Source organism: Panulirus ornatus, chromosome 59 (genome assembly GCF_036320965.1).
Source record: "Panulirus ornatus isolate Po-2019 chromosome 59, ASM3632096v1, whole genome shotgun sequence".
In the NCBI taxonomy this organism is placed as follows: Eukaryota; Metazoa; Arthropoda; class Malacostraca; order Decapoda; family Palinuridae; genus Panulirus; species Panulirus ornatus.
In genome coordinates, this window is record NC_092282.1 from 18,552,829 (window position 1) to 18,580,396 (window position 27,568).

The 27,568-nt window shown below is 40.8% G+C and overlaps 1 protein-coding gene and 1 pseudogene across 1 annotated transcript in view; both read left to right on the plus strand.

Annotated features, from left to right (window-relative positions):
- LOC139767160 (uncharacterized) overlaps positions 1 to 27,568 on the plus strand; it is a 1,522,454-nt gene that overhangs the window by 1,066,110 nt on the left and 428,776 nt on the right. Inside the window, 1 exon segment of the mRNA XM_071696189.1 lies at positions 5,298 to 5,490. Within this exon segment, the coding sequence (XP_071552290.1) occupies positions 5,298 to 5,490 (193 nt within the window).
- Positions 18,340 to 19,058, plus strand: LOC139767364 (probable ribosome production factor 1; annotated as a pseudogene).

A 27,568-nucleotide genomic window follows, 5' to 3' on the forward strand; every position in this document is an offset into this window, starting at 1 on the left:
TCCACTGAGGCTAGTGCATTGCTGTTATTGCATGTCTCTCCAGTTTTCAACAAGGGAGCAAATGCAGTAGATGCTCTGTACTCAGTTGGAATTATTGTAGCCAAATTTATCTTCTTCTAGTCATCTAGGAAATGTTTTTCACAGATTGTTGGTTTTTCGGGTTTAGCAACTGTCATATCCTTAACTATTCAAACATTCTGCCTATATGTATTCTGTTCCTCGGTAACCTTTCCTCCTTTATATTTATGAACTGAGATTTTCTGCCATAATTCAAGGCTAACTTCAGTGTTAGGGTAGTTGTGGGAGGGAAAAGTGGGTGCTAAATGCCTTCACAGGACATGCACAGTTGCCCTGCAGGCAAGGGAGTTGGAAATATTAACTTCACAGTTTGTGGAAATGTTGATGCCATAGCCAAAATTTCCCTGCTTCTCCTTACGTATGTATGATTTTCATATATATTAACTCATAGAGTATATAAACTTATAGTGATTATAACATAATAAAAGTAATAATCACTCCATCATTATTTTCTTTATACATCTTCACCATTTCCTGCATTAGCATGGTAGTGCCAGGAACAGGTGAAGAAGTGGCCTCATTTGCTCACATCTTCCCTTTAGCCTTCATGTGTATTGCACCAAAGCCAGAGCCCCCTGTTCACAGCAAGGCCCATGCAAGTTTCCATGGTTTCCCCCAACCAATCTATATACAGTGGTTTGGCCCATCAATAGTATGTCATCCTCCTTACACCACATCACTCTAGTTCATTCTATCCCTTGCATGCCTTGTACACTCCTGCATGTTCAAGCCTCAGACCTTCAAAGCATCTCTTACTCTGTCCTTCCCTCCTCCTCCTCCTTGGTTTCCCTGTTTTCCTTCCGCTTCTGACACATATATCATCTTGGCCATCCTTTCCTCACTCATCATTACCTTATGTTCCGGCCATTTCAGCTTACCTTGTCCAGCTCTCTCATACGTACTCCTCTTACTACCGAACCTCTCTCTTACCCCATCATTTCCTGTTCCCACTCTCCACCCCACACATTTTCCTCAGACATTTAATTTTCAACATATTCATTCTGTTTTTACATTTTTGTTAAAGATCTTTTACTCACATGCATACTGCACTAATGGAACTACTGTACCTTCAAACACCCAATTCTGCCCTTAAAGACAATGACCTCTCTTTCCACACATTCCTCAATATACCCAGGAAATTTGCCCCCTCATCCACTCTATAACTCACTTCAGCTTTAATGATGTCATTTGCTATCATATACCATATCCAAGTATCTAAAACATTCCACTTCCTCCAAGTTCTCTCCATTCAAACTCACATTCTAAATAACAAGTCTCTTTTCACTGGTATACCTAACCTTGCATTTATTCACATTTACTCTCAATTTTCTCCTTTCACACACTCTCCTAAACTCAGACACTGGCTTATTCAGTTTCTCAGTTGAATCAACCAACCTCAAAGCTCTGTGTTCTGGCACCTGTATTTTTTTTCTGTAATATTTTTTAGACAGGTTCAAAGAATTCCTAAGAGATAACTTTATCATTATGTTCATACTTATGTTCAAACCAGTACCACATGGTTTGGAAAGCTTTTCTTCTCTCTTGAAAGAATCGACTAACTACACCATAAATGGAGCCTTATGTTGGACTTCTGTATCCATTTTCATGATAAGAACAAGGCTAGTAACACCTTGCTTCATTTGAAAATGCCTTGCAGGAGTCCCTTTCACTGGACTTTGGTATTAATCTATTGGTCAATTTTTGGTGATAATTTGTTTGACCTTACTTTAGAGGAGACTCCTTGCTTCTCTACAACAACCCTATTGGGACCTTTTGAAATCCTAGAAGTTATAAAATCTTACAATCCAGAATTTTCTTGCCTCCTTATAATAACTGTTTAATCACAGCCTTGAGTTCTGGAAAAAGTTATTCCAATACACATAATGTCCAGATGCAAGAATCATTGTTGTCTTAGTGATAACTTACAGGACAAGGTAAAAGCAATTCCTAGATTCTTGGTTAAGTGTAAAACTGTGGAATAAGACAAAGCCCATTCTTACTCAAGCACGAAAGTATTATGCCTATAAATTGCCACTTTTCATCATCAGCTCGTAGTGCACCTCTTCAGAATAGTTCAACTTTTTGCTTTTTAGTCTCTTTGTATATTGGAAATCAGGGTGTTTTGAGGAAACACTGATTTATTCACCCAGGAATCCATGAAATGTTTTTCAGTGAGCCACATATCTACATAGATACTTCATGCTGTTGTAACTTGGTCCTTACATAAAGATCCATATGAGAAAGATGACCTTTACCTTAGCTTTCCTTAGAAATCTTACATTGGAAAAAATCAACAGAAAGGTCTTTGGGATTTATTTAACACCTTCAAGTGGCTCCGTAGTCTAGACATTGTGGATCTACCCTGCGTGGCATGGGATCCCTCCTTTAGGATAGTCAGTTTTTGATGTGCCTTTAGAGTACCTTTAGAATGTGCTTGTTCCCCCTTTTTGAATGTTGTCTTTTTACCTAAAAGGTAGTATCAAAGCCCTCCTCCTTCATGTGAGTATGCTCTCATTGCCCATGGGACAAACTGGCAGAGGAGAGAAATATAGGTTTTGAAATTTGAAAAGCACTTTCAACAGACAGTTTCCTATGAATAAATTTTCAGTTTCGTTACCTTACCCTGCCTTATCCTCTCCCTTTTCGAATAACCTTTCTCTTTATTCGTAGTGACCACTTTTGGGTTGACACTACTGATCAGTTCCTTGGAATGATTGTGTCAGTAATATAATCACTGAGGCAGTCTCTGATTGGTTGAAGATAGGCCTAAAATAAGTGAGCTGCTGCTTTTATGAATGAATGGTTTGCCAGGTGTGGGGAAAGTTTGTCCTATGTCAGTTGTTTGAGTGGGTATTAGAAGTGGTAAACTTCAAAATATCTGAAAAATATCTCGTTTATGCTGTTCATTTTGAATGACAGGTATAGTTGCAGTGAGATATGAGCAGCTGAGCAAGAGTTAACTCTCAATGTTTTGATAGTTGTCTTCCATGAGGGAATATGGCACACAAGTGCCTCACATGAGGCTGTGTATATTGCTGCTGGATCAGGTTTCTTGTCATTATGGTATAGTGCTCCCAGATTGGTCATTTTCTCTTGCCTGCCCATTCATATTCACCCAAGCTCTACCCACCAATCTATCTGTCACTGTAGCCCTCCTCGCTGCTGTGTTGATATTGTTTTCTAGGAAAATGTAGTACTTCCACTAACTTTGTCCTTAGTTTGTCCAAGCCTTTGTGGATAATTTGTGCCTCTTTCCATCTGAGATGTCTTACTCATTATACATATACCACGATTGTATGTCTGACATCATTCCTGTGATCTCTTGCCCATGTTTCCATGCCTCTACTTGTCTCTTGTATGGTGGACTTGTTACATCCTCCACATGGAATTCACTGCATCACACTGCTTTTCTGTATATGTTTTCATCTTTTGTCTCTTTATGTTTCCAGTCTTATTCTCTTATCTTATTGCTGTGTCTGTGGAGTCACAGCTGAGAAATCTCCCAATGGGACTTGCTCCCCTGGCATTTGAAGCCACTATATATTTTCTTTGCTCCTTTTCCCTCCTCTCATTGTTTCTGCTCCTCTCCATGAGTCCCTTTGCCTTCACCTTCATCTTCTGTAACATGCTGTAAGGATATTAAAGCTTTCTGGAAATGCCCATTATTTGCTTGAACTGTCCCAAAAATCTTTTACTGTGTATTTTCACTGCCCTTAGGAAGAATCCAGTACCATGCCCACCTTGATCCTGCTACTGTGAGCTAAAATGAAGTGTGTTTGATTATCCCTTGTTTCGTCTGCATCTATACTGAAAATTTCAGTCTGTCATCCCCCTCTCCATACCAGTAAGATCAAGAATGGTAGTTTGTTGTGTCCTTCCTCCTCTTTAGATTTGATGTTTGTGTGTAGTGTTGAGTCTTTGTACAGTTCTTTGTGCATTGTGTCTCCTTGGAACTGTGACCAAGACTTCATCCTTATATCTCATCCAGGTTGCTGTGTTGCCTATGATATTGCAACATGTAACGTGGATGAGATAGGTGGATAAAGTGCTGGTCATAGTCCCAAGGAGACATTACATACAAAGGCCCATACAAACACTCAGCATTAGACATGAAAGCATACAGATCACAGTAGAAGAGGAAGAAGACAGAAAGCTACCATTCTTGGAAAAATTAGTATGGGGAGAGGATGAATGACTGAAATTATCATATACAGGAAGCAGATCAACAGAAATGACTACATCCACCTCTTTTCAACTCAAGACAGCAGGAGAGTACTGTTTCTACTTTAGGGCATTGAGGTTATGCAGCCTGGAATTTTTGGAGAAGGAGTTCAAGCAGACAATAGAAACCTTCAGGAAACTTCAACATCCTGAGGGCATGTTGGTGAAGCTGAACAAGATAAGGAGAATCAGGGAGAGGAGCATAGACAACAACAGGAGGGAAGTGAAAAAAGAAATTATGTAGTGGTTGTGAGCCCAAGCGTAGCAAGACCTGTTGGGTAATGTCTCAGCAGCACCTCCATAAACATATCATTAGGATTAGGGACCAGGATAAGAGACATAGTGAAAGAAAAAAAAACACAGCATAAATAAGAAAGAAATGTGTTGTACAGAATTACATGCAGAGAATGCAATAAGACTTACATTAGAGAGACAAGTATAGGCCTGTAAACAACAAGAGAACACAAAAATGATGTGAAAAAACACAAAATGACCAATGCATTAGAGATACATTTAGAACAAGCAGGACATCTCCTAGGGTGGGAGGAGGCATAAGTTATAGACAAAGGTATGGATAAACAAAGGAGAAAGGTGGTGGAAGCAGCTTACATTTTGCTTGAAGACAGCATCAGCACAGTAGCATGGAGCTACAGCATCAGCTAGACTGGTGGGTGAAACTTGTTAAATGCAAGCAGATAGGCATAAGGAACTGACTAATTCGGGAATGATGTGCCAGAGCAACAAGGAACTTGATCCAGCAGCATTGTACAAAACCCCACGTGAGAAACTTCTGTCATATTCTCCTGAGGAAGACATATGTTGAAATTTAGAGAATGTAATCCTGACTAGCAGCTTACTTCTCATTACTTCCTTACTACTTGTGTATCTTAGTGCTCACAGGACATCTTTCAGAGACAAAAAGTTTCCTTTTTGGAAGTGCAGATATTGAAGGAAAAGCCATGATGTGTATGAATCAGTAATGATAGATGCATTTTCAGAATAATGTGCAGTCAGAGATGGAAGACAAACTGAACTCAACCATCCACTCTCTGAAGATGGAGAAGGATGAGGTCGAGCTCAAGAAAGATCAGGAAATATCCTCTCTTAAACGTTTTACTGAGAAATTGCAGCGTGAGAGGGATGATGCTGCCCTGCGTTTTGAGGAAGAAAAACACAGATCCATGATGCTTGGTAAGTCTTATAATTTAGTTTATGTTGTAACTGTTGTTTAAAGCTAAGTGTATATATGATTTGAGTATAACCTCAGAAACTCCATCTCATAAATAGTATATGTAAAGAAATTTTTACCCCAGGAAATGTAGTCCAAAAAGCAGCAAAAGAAAACAATAGGTGTTATGATGATTTTATTGATATGGAACAAATGATAACATGAAGTACTTTCAATGAGATTAGATCATTGCTGGGTAGTAAATGGTAGGCAGCCACCGATAAGGGAGGTATATTATCAGTGCTTCCCACCTGGGTATTAGGAGGGTTAATGACACCTGCTTAGTGAACCAGCATTTCAATGGTTGTCAAGTTGCACTCTAACCCAGTTGGCTGTGTTATCTTTCTGCCTCTCACAGGTGGACTGGTGGCATTCTGTCCACAAGCATACAATCTCTCCTTGTCACACATAACACTTGACAATACTTAATGCAACTCATCTTCACTACTTTAGATTTTCCTACAGTTAGAGCACTATGTGCTGGCCCTGCCTTTTTTGCAGAATGGTGTGAACAATAGATAAAGGTGTTAGGTTGGAACTTTAGGGAGAAGTAGTAGGCAGGAACTTTAGGGAGAAGTAGTAGGCAGGAACTTTAGGGAGAAGTAGTAGGTTGGAACGTTAGGCAGGAACATAAGGTAGACACTTTAGGCAGAAATAGAACCATTAGGGGTAGAACAGTAGGGGTGAACATTGCCCAACCCCATCAGTTCTCCAAATACCAATGAAAACTCAAGGTGTGCTGGTATTTTAGGTTTTCAGACAGTTTGAGAACCCCGATTGCCTCTGGGGAACTGTGCTGGAGTTTCCCTCTGCTAGTGGCCTGTCAAGAGTGAGGCAAAAAATGCTAAGAACAGCACTAGAGACTTATGCTGGGGAGTGAAAGGTATGATTGACTGAGAATAATGGCTCTGAATGTAGGTAGGATGAGTGATGGGAGTAAAAGGAGGAAGGGAGCATGTGGAAAAATTTAAAGATTATAGTTTTGAGGTGCTGGGGAATGGGGAAACCGGTATCCTTGGGGAGGGTGTATGGAGTGAAAATGGAAGTGATGAACGCATGTTAGGGGAGAGCATGGAAGGTGGAGAAGTATGGATGGGAACAAATTAAAATTATCAGGGAAGAGGGACGTGCAATTGTGTTGTCACTGGAGGATGTTAAAGAGCAAGAATGGAGTAGATCAATGATTTTTTTTTTTTTTTTTGTCGCTGTCTCCCGCGTTTGCGAGGTAGCGCAAGGAAACAGACGAAAGAAATGGCCCAATCCACCCCCATACGCATGTATATACATACGTCCACACACGCAAATATACATACCTACACAACTTTCCATGGTTTACCCCAGACGCTTCACATGCCTTGATTCAATCCACTGACAGCACGTCAACCCCGGTATACCACATCGCTCCAATTCACTCTATTCCTTGCCCTCCTTTCACCCTCCTGCATGTTCAGGCCCCGATCACACAAAATCTTTTTCACTCCATCCTTCCACCTCCAATTTAGTCTCCCTCTTCTCCTCGTTCCCTCCACCTCCGACACATATATCCTCTTGGTCAATCTTTCCTCACTCATTCTCTCCATGTGCCCAAACCATTTCAAAACACCCTCTTCTGCTCTCTCAACCACGCTCTTTTTATTTCCACACATCTCTCTTACCCTTACGTTACTTACTCGATCAAACCACCTCACACCACACATTGTCCTCAAACATCTCATTTCCAGCGCATCCATCCTCCTGTGCACAACTCTATCCATAGCCCACGCCTCGCAACCATTCAACATTGTTGGAACCACTATTCCTTCAAACATACCCATTTTTGCTTTCCGAGATAATGTTCTTGACTTCCACACATTCTTCAAGGCTCCCAGAATTTTTGCCCCCTCCCCCACCCTATGATCCACTTCCGCTTCCATGGTTCCATCCGCTGCCAGATCCACTCCCAGATATCTAAAACACTTCACTTCCTCCAGTTTTTCTCCATTCAGACTCACCTCCCAATTGACTTGACCCTCAACCCTACTGTACCTAATAACCTTGCTCTTATTCACATTTACTCTTAACTTTCTTCTTCCACACACTTTACCAAACTCAGTCACCAGCTTCTGCAGTTTCTCACATGAATCAGCCACCAGCGCTGTATCATCAGCGAACAACAACTGACTCACTTCCCAAGCTCTCTCATCCCCAACAGACTTCATACTTGCCCCTCTTTCCAAAACTCTTGCATTCACCTCCCTAACTACCCCATCCATAAACAAATTAAACAACCATGGAGACATCACACACCCCTGCCGCAAACCTACATTCACTGAGAACCAATCACTTTCCTCTCTTCCTACACGTACACATGCCTTACATCCTCGATAAAAACTTTTCACTGCTTCTAACAACTTGCCTCCCACACCATATATTCTTAATACCTTCCACAGAGCATCTCTATCAACTCTATCATATGCCTTCTCCAGATCCATAAATGCTACATACAAATCCATTTGCTTTTCTAAGTATTTCTCACATACATTCTTCAAAGCAAACACCTGATCCACACATCCTCTACCACTTCTGAAACCACACTGCTCTTCCCCAATCTGATGCTCTGTACATGCCTTCACCCTCTCAATCAATACCCTCCCATATAATTTACCAGGAATACTCAACAAACTTATACCTCTGTAATTTGAGTGTAGGTAAAAGGAAAAATTGGAATTGTGAAGTGTGCATGGGTATGTGTATATGCACCTGTGAATATTAAGACTGTATGATGTAAGGATGAAATGAAGCATTTTTAGAGAAATTTGAATGACAGTATAAATAGATTTAAGGAGAGAAAGGTGGTTGTAATAAGGGTTATGAATGTGAAAGTGGAATGTGACAAAATTCGTGAGATGAGTAGCAAGGAGGAGTGAGGTTATGGTGTTGGCAAGTAAGATGAATCAGAAATAATGCAAGGAAGAGTATAAAAGGAGGGTGACTAAAAGTTTAGATGGAAATGCAGTAAATATAGGAATGTATCACATTAGGGATGTAGTCATGTGTGAATTAGGTATTTGAAATATATCTTTTTTTTTTAATATATATTTGCCATTTCCCATGTTAGTGAGGTAGCATTAACAACGGAGGACTGAGCCTAAGAGGGAAAATCCTCACTTGGCTCCCTTCTCTGTTCCTTCTTTAGGAAAAGCATAGACTGGAGGGGAGGATTTCCAGCCCCTCACTCCCTCCCCTTTTAGTCGCCTTCTACAACACGTGGGAAGTATTCTTTCTGGTAGACAAAGATTTCATTGGAAGTGCAGAGCATACAGGATCAGTGCTTATTAGCAAAAGGAGAAACTACAGAGAAAGCCAGGAGCACAGGTATTAATGAAACAAAACTGATGGACTTGCTGTAGTTTTGTTGGCACATAAATTTGAAAGATTAAAATCAGGAGGAACTGTGCTAACCTGTGTAGTTCCTGTCCTTCAGGCAAGTGAGATATGCTGAGACCAATCTCATTTCACCACTGTCCCCACTCATTCTCTCAACATATCCAATCCATTTCAGTGCACCCTCTTCAGCTCTCTCAACCACATTCTTCTTTTTGCCAAACTCCTCTCTTACCTTTTCATTACTTACTCGATTGAAACACCTCACCTCACATTTAATTTCCAATACATCCACCCTCCTCTACACATTCTCATCTATCTATCTATATCTCTGATGCCTGTTCCCTCCAGGAACTTCCGACAAGGAGTGGCCATGGCAAAAGAGTCTCATCTTATCCCTGTCCGTACATACCTCCCTTGCATACACCATTCCATGCATTCTTCCACCATTTCTCTCCCTCCAATATTCCTCCACCCTGTATGTCTATGCCACATGTAGTCTTCCTGTTACCCTAACCCCTTTAATTGTACTATCATACACTCTCCTTATAAACTCCCAGTCTTGCATTCTTTCCACATGCACAAACCACTTCAGAGTATTACGTTTCACCCGTTCTACTACTCCTCAGTTAATTCCCTTTGCATTCCCTACCATACTATTTCTCTCATATACCCCTTCATTACTTTTTTTCTTCATTCCATTTAGTCATACCACATGTTCTTCCCAAATAGTGGCTCCTTTCCACAGCCTGGATTCTTGACTTCTGCAACTCATTCTATGTCTTTGTTTTGGCTGCATAGGTCAGGGTTGGGAGGACTATGCTGTTCCTTAATGCTCACTTCACTTCTATACTTACACCTCTACCCTTCATTACTCTTCGTTGTACTGCTCTTGCCCTTATCTCTCCTTCCATATCACCAAACTTACCCAAAGCAGCACTTAGATACTCAAATTCTTTCTTTTCTTTCTGTCTTTTTCCCCCAATATTGAAAGCACAATTTAGTACACCTTTTTCTCTTACTCTTTATGGTTTTACAAAATCTATACTTTCACTCTGTTTACTTTCAAACTCCATTACTTTACTTTTACTTGCATTTACCTTCAATCACTTATTTATTATTTATTTATTTTTATTGTACTTTGTCGCTGTCTCCCGCGTTAGCGAGGTAGCACAAGGAAACAGACGAAAGAATGACTCAACCCACCTACATACACATTTATATACATACATGCACATGTACATACCAATACATTTCAATGTTTATTTATTCATTTGTTATACTTTGTCGCTGTCTCCCGCGTTAGCGAGGTAGTGCAAGGAAACAGACGAAAGAATGACCCATCCCACCCACATACACATGTATATACATACACGTCCACACACAGCACATATACATACCTATACATCTCAACATATACATATATATACACACACAGACATATACATATATACACATGTACATAATTCATACTGACTGCCCTTATTCATTCTGTCGCCACCCTGCCACACATGAAATGACAACCCCCTCCCCCCACATATGCGCGAGGTAGGGCCAGGAAAAAAACAAAGGCCACATTTGTTCACACTCAGCCTCCAGCTGTCATATATAATGCACCGAAACCACAGCTCCCTTTCCACATTCAGGCTCCACAAAGCTTTCCATGGTTTACCCCAGATGCTTCACATGCCCTGGTTTAATCCATTGACAGCACGTCGACCCCGGTATACCACATTGTTCCAATTCACTCTGTTCCTTGCATGCCTTTCACCCTCCTGCATGTTCAGGCCCCGATCACTCAAAATCTTTTTCACTCCATCTTTCCACCTCCAATTAGGTCTCCCACTTCTCCTTGTTCCCTCCACCTCTGACACATATATCCTCTTTGTCTTTCCTCACTCATTCTCTCCATGTGACCAAACCATTTCAAAACACCCGCTTCTACTCTCTCAACCACACTCTTTTTATTACCACACATCTCTCTTACTCTTTCAATACTTACTCGATCAAACCTCCTCATACCACATATTGTCCTCAAACATCCCATTTCCAGCACATCCACACTCCTCCGCACAACTCTATCTATAGCCCACGCCTCGCAACCATATAACATTGTTGGAACCACTATTCCTTCGAACATACCCATTTTTGCTTTCCAAGATAACATTCTCGACTTCCACACATTTTTCAACGCTCCCAAAACTCTCGCCTCGTCCCCCACCCTATGATTCACTTCCACTTTGATGGTTCCATCCACTGCCAAATCCACTCCCAGATATCTAAAACACTTCACTTCCTCTAGTTTTTCTCCATTCACACTTACCTCCCAATTGACTTGTCCCTCAACCCTACTGTACCTAATAACCTTGCTCTTATTCACATTTACTCTCAGCTTTCTTCTTTCACACACTTTACCAAACTCAGTCACCAGCTTCTGCAGTTTCTCACTCGAATCAGCCATCAGCGCTGTATCATTAGCGAACAACAACTGACTCACTTCCCAAGCTCTCTCATCCACAATAGACTGCATACTTGCCCCTCTTTCCAAAACTCTTGCATTCACCTCCCTAACAACCCCTTCAATAAACAAATTAAACAACCACAGAGACATCACGCACCCCTGCCGCAAACCTACATTCACTGAGAACCAATCACTTTCCTCTCTTACTACACATACACATGCCTTACATCCTTGATAAAAACTTTTCACTGCCTCAAACAACTTGCCTCCCACACCATATATTCTTAATACCTTCCAGAGAGCATCTCTGTCAACTCTATCATATGCCTTCTCCAGATCCATAAATGCTACATACAAATCCATTTGCTTTTCTAAGTATTTCTCACATACATTCTTCAAAGCAAACACCTGATCCACTTCTGAAACCACACTGCTCTTCCCCAATCTGATGCTCTGTACATGCCTTTTCCCTCTCAGTCAAAACCCTCCCATATAATTTCCCAGGAATACTCAACAAACTTATACCTGTGTAATTTGAGCACTCACCTTTATCCCCTTTGCCTTTGTACAATGGCACTATGCAAGCATTCCGCCAATCCTCAGGCACCTCACCATGAGTCATACATACATGAAATAACCTTACCAACCAGTCAACAATGCAGTCACCCCCTTTTTTAATAAATATCACTGCAGTACCATGCAAACCCACTGCCTTGCCGGCTTTCATCTTCCACAATGCTTTTACTACCTCTACTCTGTTTACCAAATCATTCTCCCTAACCCTCTCACTTTGCACACCACCTCAACCAAAACACCCTACATCTGCCACTCTTATCATCAAACACATTCAACAAACCTTCAAAATACTCACTCCGTCTCCTTCTCACATCACCACTACTTGTTATCACCTCCCCATTAGCCCCCTTCACTGATGTTCCCATTTGTTCCCTTGTCTTACGCACTTTATTTACCTCCTTCCAAAACATCTTTTTATTTTCCCTGAAATTCAATGATACTCTCTCACCCAAACTCTCATTTGCCCTCTTTTTCATCTCCTGCACCTTTCTCTTGACCTCCTGCTGATACTCTCTCACCCAAACTCTCATTTGCCCTCTTTTTCATCTCCTGCACCTTTCTCTTGACCTCCTGCCTCTTTCTTTTATACATCTCCCACTCATTTGCATTTTTTCCCTGCAAAAATTGTCCAAATGCCTCTCTCTTCTCTTTCACTGGCAATCTTACTTCCTCATCCCACCACTCACTACCCTTTCTAATCTGCCCACCTCCCATGCTTCTCATGCCACAAGCATCTTTTGCGCAAGCCATCTCTGCTTCCCTAAATACATGCCATTCCTCCCCCACTCCCCTTATATCCTTTGTTCTCACCTTTTCCCATTCTGTACTCAGTCTCTCCTGGTACTTCCTCACACAAGTCTCCTTCCCAAGCTCACTTACTCTCACCACTCTCTTCACCCCAACATTCTCTCTTCTTTTCTGAAAACCTCTACAAATCTTCACCTTCGCCCCCACAAGATAATGATCAGACATCCCTCCAGTTGCACCTCTCAGCACATTAACATCCAAAAGTCTCTCTTTCGCATGCCTATCAATTAACACGTAATCCAATAACGCTCTCTGGCCATCTCTCCTACTTACATATGTATACTTATGTATATCTCTCTTTTTAAACCAAGTTTTCCCAAGCACCAGCCCTTTTTCAGCACACAAATCTACAAGCTCTTCCCCATTTCCATTTACAACACTGAACACCCTATGTACACCAAGTATTCCCTTAACTGCCACATTACTCACCTTTGCATTCAAATCACCTATCACTATAACCTGGTCTTGTGCATCAAAACCACTAACACACTCACTCAGCTGCTCCGAAATCACTTGCCTCTCATGATCTTTCTTCTCATGCCCAGGTGCATATACACCAATAATCACCCATCTCTCTCCATCCACTTTCTGTTGTACCCATATCAAGCTAGAGTTTACTTTCTTACACTCTATCATTTCTATGAGTACATACATATACATACTTTCTTACACTCTATCATCTCTATGTGTACATACATATAAATACTTTCTTACACTCTATCATTTCTATGTTTACATACATATACATACACAGACAAATACATATATACACATGTACATATTCATACTTGCTATACACAGACAAATACATATATACGCATGTACATATTCATACTTGCTGCCCTCAGCTATTTCCTTCGCCACCGCGCCACACATGAAATGGTATCCCCCTTCCCCTGCACACGCGTGAGGCAGCGCTAGGAAAAGACAACAAAGGCTACATTCGTTCACACTCAGTCTCTAGCTGTTATGTGTAATGGACCGAAACCACAGTTCCTCCTCCACATCCAGGTCCTACAAAACCTTCCATGGTCCACCCCAGACACTTCACACGCCCTGGTTCAATTCATTGACAGCACATTGACCCCGGTTTACCCCATCGCTCCAATTCACTCCATTCTCCTCACCCTCCCATATGTTTAGGCCCTGATCACTCAAAATCTTCCTCACTCCATCCTTCCACCTCCAATTTGGTCCCCCCAACTTCTCGTTCCCTCCACCTCTGACACACACGTCCCCCTGTCAATCTCATCTCACTCACTCCCTCCATGTGACCAAACCACCCCAACACACCCTCCCCCGCTCCCTCAACCACACTCCCTTCACTACCATACACCTCCCCCACCACTTACTCGACCAAACCACCTGACACCACACATTGTCCTCAAACACCTCACCTCCAACACATCCACCCTCCTCCGCACAACCCTATATATAGCCTACGCCTCGCAACCATATAACATTGTTGGACCCACTATTCCTTCAAAAACACCCATTTTTGCTTTCCGAGATAATGTTCACTTATATACATCATAAGACACACTTACAACCATATGCAACTCCTCGTCACTCTCAGCAAACAACACAGCATCATCCGTTCACAGACTTGCCACCAGCCACCATATCTCACTGCCACACTCCGTCTCTGCACCCCTTTTCCCTAATTTTGATTTCATCTCTCTTATTTCTCCATCTATGTGTTTATCAAAAAGCCATATAACATTGTTGGAACCACTATTCCCTCAAACATGCCCATTTTTGCTTTCTGGGATAATGTCCACTCATATACATGATAAAACACACTTACAACTATCTGCAACTCCTCTTCACTCTCAGCAAACAACACAGCATCATCCATTCACAGGCTTGCCACTAGCCTCCGTATCTCACTGCCACACAATATCTCTGCACACCTTTCCCTAGTTTTGATTTCATCTCTTTTATTTCTCCATCCATGTATGTATTAAAAAGCCATAGTGATATCAAACAGCCCCACCTCACACCTACCTGTATCCCAAAACTTTCACTCCTCTCTCCATCCACTCTTACATATGAATTTGCTCCAATATAGGAGGCTTTAGCACCACCCAACAGTTGTTCCCCTACACCACATATCCTTAACACATCCCGTAAAGTGTTCCACTTGACTCAGTCATATGCTTTCTCTAGATCCATAAAAGATGCATACAACTTCTTAAACTTTTGCTAGATACTTTTCCATGGTCATCTTTACCACAAAAATCTGATCCACACATCCCCTAACTTTCCTAAAACCCACTTGCATTTAATCACTTTCATCACAATCAGTGAATATTCTTGCATATGCTTTTCCTGGTATACTTAACAGACTTATTCCCATATAATTGCTACATACACCCTTAGCACCCTTTCCTTTGAATAAAGGAACAGTAATAGCTTTCACCCAATCCTCAGACACAATCTTCTGTTTCCATGCTAAATTGCATATCAGATGCATGCAATCTATCACACTTTCTCCTCCATAATTCAGAATTTCAGCCATAATTCCATCTGCTCCAGGTGCCTTTCCTACCTTCAGCCTCATTATTGCCCTTCTTATCTCCCTTTTTGCTGTAGGCACTTGTATCTTCTTCCTTCCATCCTCCATTCCCATGAGTGTAACAACTGCTGCCTGCCCTTTCACATTCATCACTTCTTCAAAATACTCTTTCCATCTTCCTTTCACTTCCTCCTCTTGATTCAGGAACTCCCTTTCCTTACTTCTCACATGAACATTTCCACACTTACAACCACCCCTTTACTTTTTCACCTCCTTCCAGTATAGATTTTTAATTATCCCAAAATTTTTCACTTAACTTCCTTTCAAAATCTTCATCTGTTCTTTGCTTTCCTCAATCAGCTTCTGAACATTCTGCTTACATATTTTATATTCTCCCCCCCCCCACCTCCTGTGCTGAACTTCCACTGGCACATTCCTTTCAAGCAGTCTACCATATGTCTTTTTTTTCTTCCACAGCATTTCTGATCTCTTCTGTCCACCATGCATTGCCTTTATTATTCCTATATCTCCCAACCTTGTATCCAATTACTTATTGTACAGCCTTCTATAGTATTTCTTTGAATATTTTAGACACCTCATTCACACATGACTGCATCTCAACATTCACTGCATTTCCATCTACACTTTGTTACCTTCCTTTCATACTCCTTTCTGATTCATCTTGCTTGCCAACTCTTTTACCTCTCAATTCTTTCTTGCACTGTACCTCCACTTCTCCCTGATCCTCATCCCCACAAGAACTACGAAGTGGTCAGCCTCCAAAGGATTATTTCACTTGGCCTTTCTCAATCTTTCATCCTCTGTAATGTAGTTGATCAAAGCCTTTTGCTATTGTCTTCCATCATTCCTCATCCATGTATATCTGTGGATCATCTTGTGCTGAAAAAAGCTGTTTGCAATGAATAAACACCTCTCAGCACAAATATCCACAAGATAACTTCCGTTCTCATTTACTCTGGGCACTCTCTGTTTACCAGTTCATTCATATTTACTCCGAGCACTCCCTGTTTATCAACTATCTCACCAATTTCATCTCATCCCACTTTTGCATTTGTATATGACCATGTTTCTCTCATTCTCAAAATGGTTTATACAGTCATTCAAATTTCTCCAGAAAAGTTTCATTTTATTCTTACCTCAGACAGTCTTCACATTCACAGGCACGTACACATACCCATGCATACTTTATAATCCCAATCTTTCCTTTTACCCACACTATTCTTGATCCATTCCTTCCATGCTCTGTAACACCCTCCCACACTCTTGGTGATAGCAGAATTGCACATCCTTCTTTCCCTCTTCCCAATAATTTTCACTCATACCCATCCATACCACACCTTCTTCCATGCTCTCCCATAGCTTGCATTCATCATTTCTATTTCACTTTACACATCCTGCCTAAGGATATGGGTTTTTCCAATCCCTAACACATCCAAGCTAAAACTTGTAAACCTCTCCACAAACCACCTCCTTTTACTCTCGCTAGTAATCCCATTCACATTCAGCACTGTTGCCCTCAATCGCTTATCTCTTATAATCCTTGGTATAACTGGTAGACTCCAGTGCTGCTTCTTAGCTTTTTATGCCTCACCCTTGACAGGACACTGGCATAGGGCAACTCCACCACAGTGTTTCCAGAGGCAGCAGGCTCCAAAATTGTTGAAAAACTAAAAAGTGACAGCACACCTCAAATGTTTGTCGAAATTCAAAAGGATTGCCCTGATGGAATTGGGCAGTACCTCCCCCTTTAGTTCCACCCCTAAGGGGTGTACTAACAAGGTCACCACAAGAAGGCAGGATGAGGCTTGGATACTCTTGTAAAACTAGAGTATCCCCTCAAGGTACTGAAACTGAACAACTTTTCCAAATTCTAAGCTTTTTTTTTACTTCTCATAGCAGCAACGCTTCCTGCCTCATTAGATACAGTGTCATGAGATATAATGATAAAAAGGAAAATGCATGGTGGATGGATGAGATCAGGAATGCTGTGAAGAGAAGAAAAAAATCATATGGTAGATTGCTTGAAAAGAATGTACTAGTGGAAGTTTAACAAAGGAAGAAGGAAGAATATAAGATGTGTAAACAAAATATTATAAGCTGTTAGAGGAAAGCAAAGAAAGAGTAGAAGAAGATTTTAGAAGAGAGCGAAGTAAAATGTTTAGGGAAAATATATCGCACTAAAAAGAGATGAAAAAAGAAAGAGGTATATGTAAGAGTGGAGATTTTTATATGAAAAGTAAGGAAGGGGAGTTGCTGAATCAGAAAGAAGTGAAAGGAAGATGGCAAGAATATTTGAAAGATGATGAATATAGAAGGTGAGGCAGCAGTTGTTACATATATGAGTATGGAGAATGGCAGGAAAAGGATATAAGTGCATAGGCTTGAAGCAAGCAGAGAGGTAAAATGGGCGATAATGAGGTTGAAGATATGAAAGGCACCTGGAGTGAATGGGATTATGGCTGAAATGCTGATGTATGGAGGAGAAAGGGTGATAAAGTGGGTGCATTTGATATGTGATTTAGCATGGAAACAGAAGGTTGTGCTTGAGATTTAGGTAAAAGCTATTATTGTTCTTTTATTGAAAGGAAAAGGTGCTGAGGATGTATGTAGCAATTATGAGGGAATGAATATGTTAAGTATACCAGATAAAGTGTATGCAAGAGTGTTGATTGATAGATTGATGGAAGTTACTCAGTGCAGAATAAGTGAGGAGCAAGGGGGTTTTAAGAAGGGGTTGTGTGGATTAGATTTTTGTGATGAAATATGACCATGGGAAAGTGTTTAGCTTTTATGGATCTCAACAAAGCGTACAACAGAATTGAATGGACTGTTTTATGAGCTGTTTCAAGGATACATGGTGAAGGGGGACAACTGCTGGATGGTGTGGAAGTCTTCTATAGAGTAGCAAATGCATGTGTAAGAAAGGATGGACTGTTGAACGAAGTTTCAGTGTACATGTGAATGTAAGGCAGTGCTGCATAATGTCATTGTGGCATCCACAAATAACAACATAGTTTGGGTGGACAGTACCAATGAAGAGGCAAAAAATGATGCCCTTCCAAACAAACGCCTCACACTTTCAATTCTGTGTGAGAAAGATCGAGACCATCACATATGAAGATGAGGAATTAGAACAGGAAAGAGCAGTGGATACAGATGCTTCATATTTTAAAAATCTTATGATGTTCCAAAGATTGTGGTGACATGCAACAATAATCTGTATTCAAAAAATATTGCTTTTATCCATGAGTTGTGCTGTCTGATTCCTGAAGTCAAACCAAGATAGAGAAAGAGGACTAGTTTTAAGATGATCAAAGGAGCTGCCAAGAAGCACTTCACATATATTTTGGTTGTCAGTGAGAATAAAAGAGTACCAAAGGCCTTCTTCTTGTCCACTTACCAGAGGGACCCACAGTGCTTTTCAGAATAGTTAATCCCGAAATATATAATGAAGTTAATAGAAACTGTAGAGAAATTAAGGCCCATAGATCTGAGATAATTCTCAGTAACTTCAAACCTTGATTAGGATGAGTTGTGGCTCACATGCTAGGAACACTGTTTCATCATAAGCCAGATTTTAAAGGTGTAAAGAGAGTACATTCCATAACCAGAGATAAATTATTCTTCCGGCATCACAGGTACGAAGTTAAGAACATACAGAAAGTCAGACTGTTGGAGTTGGTACCAAGATTCATGTTACGTCTAGGGCTTTCAAAGTAGATAATAAGTGGGCCTTCAAGAGACATGATATGGAAACATCTAGAAGACGATTTTTCTTACAGTAATATATTAACTGGTTATACATAGTGATTATCATTTGGTTACTAAATGAAAAGATTAGAAAAAGTTTACAAATTTGTAAAATTCATTGTTTTATTTTTTATGTGTAACTTACAAGCCAGGGTTCCCAAACATTCCCACATGTTGCAGGTAAATGACTAGGAATTTTGCTGATTTATGATAATTGGTAACTTTTAATTTACATTATGTGCTGAAGCTTGACCCAGATTAAGAGTAGATAGACCATCATGTGAATATGTATAGTGTACTTTAAATATCTTACTTATGTAAATGATGAAATGAGATGTTTAAGGACAATATGTGGTGTGAGGTGGTTTGATCGAGTAAGTAATAATAGGGTAAGAGAGATGTGTGGTAATAAAAAGAGTGTGGTTGAGAGAGCAGAAGAGGGTGTTTTGGAATGGTTTAGTCACATGGAGAAAATGAGTGAGGAAAGATTGACCAAGAGGATATATGTGTCAGAGATGGAAGGAACAAGGAGAAGTGGGAGACCTAATTGGAGGTGGAAAGATGGAGTGAAAAAGATTTTAAGTGATCGGGGCCTGAACATGCAGAAGGGTGAGAGGCGTGCAAGGAATAGAGTAAATTGCAATGATGTGGTATACTGGGAACAATGTGCTGTCAATGGATTGAACCAGGGCATGTGAAGTGTCTGGGGTAAACCATGGAAAGTTCTGTGGGGCCTGGATGTGGAAAGGGAGCTTTGGTTTTGGTGCATTATTACATGACACCTAGAGACTGAGTGTGAACGAATGTGGCCATTGTTGTCTTTTCCTAGTTCTACCTCGCGCACATGAGGGGGAGGGTGTTTTTATTTCATGTGTGGCGGGGTGGCGATGGGAATGAATAAAGGCAGACAGTATGAATTATGTACATGTGCATATATGTATATGTCTGTGTGTGTATATATATGTATACATTGAGATGTATGGGTATGTATATTTGTGTGTGTGGACTCTCTCAACCACACTCTTTTTATTACCACACATCTCTCTTACCCTATTATTACTTACTCGATCAAACCACCTCACACCACATATTGTCCTCAAATGTCTCATTTCCAGCACATCCACCCTCCTCCGCACTACTCTATCCATAGCCCACGCCTTGCAACCACATAACATTGTTGGAACCACTATTCCTTCAAACATACCTATTTTTGCTTTCCGAGATAATGTTCTTGGCTTCCACATATTTTTGAACGCTTTCAGAACTTTCACCCCCACCCCCACCCTATGATTCACTTCCACTTCCATGGTTCCATCTGCTGCCAAATCCACTCCCAGATATCTAAAACACTTCACTTCCTCCAGTTTTTCTCCATTCAAACTTACCTCCCAATTGAATTGTCCCTCAACCCTACTGAACCTAATAACCTTGTTCCTATTTACATTTACTCTCAGCTTTCTTCTTTTCCACACTTTACCAAACTCAGTCACCAGCTTCAGCAGTTTCTCACCCGAATCAGCCACCAGTGCTGTATCATCAGCGAACAACAACTAACTCCCTCCCCAAGCTCTGTCATCCACAACAGACTACATACCTGCCCCTCTTTCCAAAACTCTTACATTCACCTCCCTAACAACCCCATCCATAAACAAATTAAACAACCATGGAGACATCGCAGGCCCCTGCCATAAACCTACATTCACTGAGAACCAATCACTTTCCTCTCTTCCTACACGTACACATGCCTTACATCCTCGATAAAAACTTTTCACTGCTTCTAACAACTTGCCTCCCACACCATATATTCTTAATACCTTCCACAGAGCATGTCTATCAACTCTATCATATGCCTTCTCCAGATCCATAAATGCTACATACAAATCCATTTGCTTTTCTAAGTATTTCTCACATACATTCTTCAAAGCAAACACCTGATCCACACATCCTCTACCACTCCTGAAATCACACCGCTCTTCCCCAATCTGATGCTCTGTACATGCCTTCACCCTCTCATTCAATAGCCTCCCATATAATTTCCCAGGAATACTCAACAAACTTGTACCTCTTTAATTTGAGCTCTCACTTTTATCCCCTTTGCATTTTTGTACAATGGCACTATGCATGCATTCTGCCAATCCTCAGGCACCTCACCATGAGTCATACATACATTAGATAACCTTACCAACCAGTCAATAATACAGTCACCCCCTTTTTTAATAAATTCCTCTGCAATACCATCCAAACCTACTGCCTTGCTGGCTTTCATCTTCCACAAAGCTTTTACTACCTCTTCTCTGTTTACCAAATCATTTTCCCTAACCCTCTCACTTTGCACACCACCTCGACCAAAACACCCTATATCTACCACTCTATCATCAAACACTTTCAACAAACCTTCAGAATACTCACTCCATCTCCTTCTCACATCACCAGTACTTGTTACCACCTCCCCATTAGCCCCCTTCACTGAAGTTCCCATTGATTCCCTTGTCTTACGCACTTTATGTACCTCCTTCCAAAACATCTTTTTATTCTCCCTAAAATTTAATGATACTCTCTCACCCCAACTCTCATTTGCCCTCTTTTTCACCTCTTGCACCTTTCTCTTGACCTCCTGCCTCTTTCTTTTATACATCTCCCACTCATTTGCATTATTTCCCTGCAAAAGTCATCCAAATGCCTCTCTCTTCTCTTTCACGAACAATCTTACTTCTTCATTCCACCACTCACCACCCTTTTTAATCTGTCCTTCTCCCACGCTTCTCATGCCACAAGCATCTTTTGCGCAAGCCATCACTGCTTCCCTAAAGACATCCCATTCCTCCCCCACTCCCCTTACTTCCTTTGTTCTCACCTTTTTCCATTCTGTACTCATTCTCTCCTGGTACTTCCTCACACAAGTCTCCTACCCAAGCTCACTTACTCTCACCACTCTCTTCACTCCAACATTCTCTCTTCTTTTCTGAAAACCTCTACAAATCTTCGCCTTCACCTCCACAAGATAATGATCAGACATCCCTCAAGTTGCACCTCTCAGCACATTAACATCCGAATAATCTCTCTTTTGCGCGCCTATCAATTAACACGTAATCCAATAACGCTCTCTGTCCATCTCTCCTACTTACATATGTATACTTATGTATATCTCTCTTTTGAAACCAGGTATTCCCAATCACCAGTTCTTTTTCAGCACATAAATCTACAAGCTCTTCACCATTTCCATTTACAACACTGAACACCCCATGTACACCAATTATTCCCTCAACTGCCACATTACTCACCTTTGCATTAAAATCACCCATCACTATAATCCGGTCTCGTGCATCAAAACTACTAACACACTCACTTAGCTGCTCCCTCTCATGATCTTTCTTCTCATGCCGAGGTGCATATGCACCAATAATGACCCTTCTCTCTCCATCCACTTTCAGTTTTACCCATATCAATCTAGAGTTTACTTTCTTACACTCTCTCACATACTCCCACCACTCCTGTTTCAGGAGTAGTGCTACTCCTTCCCTTGCTCTTGTCCTCTCACTAACCCCTGACTTTACTCCCAAGACATTCCCAAACCACTCTTCCCGTTTACCCTTGAGCTTCGTTTCACTCAGAGCCAAAACATCCAGGTTCCTTTCCTCAAACATACTGCATACCTCACCTTTTTCTCATCTTGGTTACATCCACACACATTTAAACATCCCAATCTTAGCCTTCGAGGAGGATGAGCACTCCCCGCGTGACTCCTTCTGTTTCCCCTTTTAGAAAGTTGAAATACAAGGAGGGGAGGGTTTCCAGCCCTCCGCTCCTGTCCCCTTTAGTCGCCTTCTACAACACATGAGGAATGCGTGGGAAGTATTCTTTCTCCCCTATCCCCAGTTATTAGTTAGGAAGATTTAGGTAGGAGCATTAGGTGGAAGTAGTAGGTTGGGACATTAGGTAGACGCATTAGGTTGTAGGAGTCAGTAGGAGCCTCTACAAACACTGCACTAGAGTTGCTGTCTGCCAGTGGCCTGTTAAGGGTTAAGCACTAAAGGTTAAGAAGCGGCATTGGAGTTCATTAGTTATGGTGACTATTTTGCTGTGGCCAGCCCCTTGAGGGAGTTCTAGGATGGAACAGGCATCAGAGATATAGGTAGATAGATAGATAGTTATAGATGGAGTAATGAAAGAGGTGACAGTAAAACTAGGGAAAGGTGGTGTAAAGATGGAGTGTGGTGGTAACATGTAGTGGCTAGTGACGAGCCTGTTTGTGGATAATGCTGTGTTGTTTGCTGAGAGTGAAGAGGAGTTGAAGAAGGTTATACGTGAGCTTTATGATATTTGTGAGTGTAGATGATTGAAGGCAAATGCGAGTGAAAGTAAAGTAGTGGTTTAGAAAGTAAGCAGAGTTAAAATATATATTTTATAAAACCCAATAGGGTGAGAAAAGAAAACGTACTAAACTCTGACATAGATGTGGGGACGAAAGACTGGAAGAGGTTTTTTAAGTATTTAGGAGCTGTCTTGGGTAAGGTTGGTGGTATGGTAGGGGAGATAAGGGAGAGAGCATTTCAGGGTAAAGAGTCATTGGGTCCCAAAATAGAACAATGAAAGGTAGAGGTTTGGAAGTTGAGGGAGGATTAAAGGACTGCATAGTCTTCCCAACCCTGACCTATGCATTCAAGACATGGACATGGAATGAGTCACAAAAGTCGTAGGATGTGGAAATGAGCTATTTGAGATGAGCATGTGTTATGACTGGATGGAATGAAGAAAATGGTGGAGGTGTACAAGAGACTTATTATTGCAAAAAATGCAAAGGGATTGAATTATGAGTGAGATGTAATATTTTGAGGTGGTTTGGGCTTATGGAAAGAATACAGGATGAGAAGTTTACAAGTGGAGTTTATGATTTTATGGAATGAGTCACAAAAGTCATAGGATGTGGAAATGAGCTATTTGAGATGAGCATGTGGTATGACTGGATGGAATAAAGAAAATGATGGAGGTGTACAAAAGACTTATTATCGCAAAAAGTGCAAAGGGATTGAATTGTGGAGTGTTATGAGTGAGTGAGATGTAATATTTTGAGGTGGTGTGGGCTTATGGAAAGAATACAAGATGAGAGGTTTACAAGGGGAGTTTATGATTGTATGATTAAAGGGTTTGATGTGAGAGGAAGATCATCTGTGACATGGAGAAATAGAATGGAAGAATACTGGAGGGAGAGAAATGGTGGAAGAGTGCTTGGAATGTGTATGTGAGGGAGGTATGTAAGGACAGGGTTAAGTAAAGCCTCTTTGCAGTTGCCATCCCGTTAATGAGAGTGTCAGAGATATAGATAGATAGATAGATAATGCTCTTTTACCATCTTTCCAACTCACCCACTTACACTTACATTTATCTCTTTTGAAGCAGGTATTCTCAGTTGCCAGCCCTTTCTCAGCACAACTTTCCAAGCTGTTCACAATTCTTCTTCACAGTACTGATTACCCATGTGATCCAGTTCCACAATTATACCTTCAACTGCCAGATTACTCACTTTTACTTATAAATCACCCATCACTAATACTCGTTCTTTTGCATTAAAACTGCTGACAAGCTCACTCAGCTGCTCCTAAGCACTCCCCTATCATCATCTTTCTTCCCTTTGCCAGGTGCATAAGTGCTAATAATCACCTATCTCTCACACTGCACTTTATTATTTACCCACATTAATCTGAAGCTGTGTCCCTGAGGATGGGAGAAAGAATACTTCCCATGTATTCCCTGTGTGTCGTAAAAGGTGACTAAAAGGGAAGGGAGCCGGGGGCTGGAAATCCTCCCCTCCCATTTTTAATTTTTCAAAAGAAGGAACAAAGAAGGGAGCCAAGTGAGGATATTCCCTCTAAGGCTCAGTCCTCTGTTCTTAATGCTACCTCACTAATGTGTGAAATGGTAAATATGTATGAAAAAAGAAAATAATCTGAAGACCACTTTTTATAGTATTTCTATCTGTAAAGCATTGAACACTGTCCCTTGACACATTCCCACACAAAATATAAAAGATACTTGACACTACCCTCCACAACAGTGATAGAGTAATGTACAGGGACCTCTCCACATATGCATTTTGATTTATGCCATTTTGATAAAATGCATTCTCCATTTACACTTTTTTTTTAACTTATGTGGGCTTAAGTTTGGAATAACATGATCATCATTAGGGATTGTAGCACATTGGTGTGGTGTTGCCAGCACTGTGTAAGAAGCATGCACATGCATTGCTTGAATACAGTCTCTAGGTATGGAGTGCTGCAATGTTTTGTGCTGTAGTATACTGTATATTGCCTATGGTTTGACTCTTGCATCATGCCACCAAAGTGTCTTTTAAGTTCTCCAGGTAACATTGTTGCTAGCTAAGAAATGCGAGGCCTTAACCATTGAGGTTAAAATGGATGTGCTCAAACTTTATCAGAGGTGAATGAAAAGCTGAAGCTGATATTCAGGTTACCCATGGACCTAGTGAGTCTACTTTACAGACTGTTAGTGATAGTGCAGATAAGACCAAGGAGAGTGCTAAAAGTTGAACATTAATCAGTACATGTGAGACTTCATATTCCTGAAGTTTGATTATGGAGAGAATGGAACAAATGTTCCCTTCAGCATGTTTATGATACAAGCAAAGGCGTGGAGTATATATGATAACTTAGCAACAGTAGTAGCAGCAAAGACATTTCAAGCTAGTCTTGGTTGATTAATAGATTTAGGAAATGTCATGATTATCTCAACATCAAGATGACTGGTGAAGCTGCTTCTGCTGATGTCATTGCTTTTAGAAGTTTCCTGGGAACCCTCAAGACCGTTATCAAGGAAAGCAATTATTTTCTTATACAGAGTATTAGTGTGGACTAGAGTGGATTCCTTTGGAAGGGAATGTTTTTGAGAATGTACATGTCAAGTGAAGAGAAGGCTACATCTGGATTCGAAGCTGCCAAGGATTGACTCACGCTGCATGTGAGGGGCAATGCTGAAGGTGACTGCAAGCTTAAACCATTAATGATCTATCATTCAGAAAATCCCAGGGCTCTTATGGGCTACATGAAGCAATGTTTACCTGTTGTTATTCTAATCTAAAGGGGTGGGTAACAGGCAAATTTTCTGCAATATTTTTGTTTTTTACGTTGGAGGCTCCAGTCACAGACATCAAGGCCAGGCTTTAATTAAGATCTAGAGAGTATTATGAAAGTAATAAAAAGAAGAAACAAGGAAAAGTATATACGAATTTTGGAGTAATTAAAAAATGTGCCAGGTCAAAGTTATTGGGAAAGGTATGAGAAGGTAGGAAGTTCCAAAGCTTTGAGGTGTAGAAAAAGAAACATTTACCAAAACAGCCCACCCTTGAGTTACCAGCGGCCACACAGTAATCATGTGAAGCAACAGCTTGCTGAATATTGCATGGTCTAGCTAGTGGTGGGGGCACACAAGCAGCCAGCTCTTGGAGGCAGAAACCAAAGTTAATACTAAGTAGTAAATAATTTTGCTGCGAGTCTCCATATAAAGCTGAAGGAGAATATGAATTTCAAGATTCTCCTTATCATTAATGCCCCTAGCCTTCAAAACAGGACTTAGTGAGAACACTAGTCTCTCTTCAACCCAATGCTACATCTCTAATCCAGCTAATGGACAGTAAGGTGATATCTGCTTTGAAGGCCCACTATTTACGGAGAGTGTTTACAAAGCTAATGAAGGCTACAGAGAATGGCCAGATGACTGGGAAGGAATTCTGGAAGTCCTTCACCATCAGGGAAGCCATCATGAATATTGGTGAGCTTGCAAGGAAATTATCAATATTTGTATTACTGGAGTGTGACAAGCTTTGCCCTCAGTTTGCTCATGGATTCCAGGGTGAATGATGTGTTAACACCAAAGTATCAAGAATGCAAGTGTACACATTGTAGAAATGGCAAAAAGAGTCAGCTTTGATGAATCAAGGAGGGTGATGTGAAGAAGTGCAAGAATCATGTAAGGAAGAGCTTTCAAATGAAAATCGCCTTCAGTTGGAGAGAGAACACCAAGAATAGGGAGTAGCAGAAGGGGAGGATGAGCAAGCTTGTTCTTTCATTAGTAAGAGGTAAGTCAAAGCGCTTCACCTCATTGGCACTGCTTTCACTATATTTGACAAGTATAACCTAAGCACAGAATGAGGTTCAATGGTGGCCTGAAATGTCTTAGCTGACAAGTGTGAAAGTTATTCCTCAACATATAGTGCCTGAAAAGTAGTTAAAGCCTTGTACTACAGGACTGAACATGTGGAATTCTATCAACATAAGTGCAGAATATTAATTGATTCTGCTAATATAAAGTTTAGAATACACTAGTCAACAAAGATTTTGCCCCATGGAAAAAAGTATCTGTTTTGTATGTATTTTTGCAAGCTGAATCCAAATATGTTTTCAGAATTTGTCTATCACCCATAGTTTTATTGTTCCAGCATACCTGCATATCATTACATATAGTATATATATACCAGTGCTCTACAGAGCATTTGAAACAAAAAGTTTAACAAACACAGCTATATTCATTG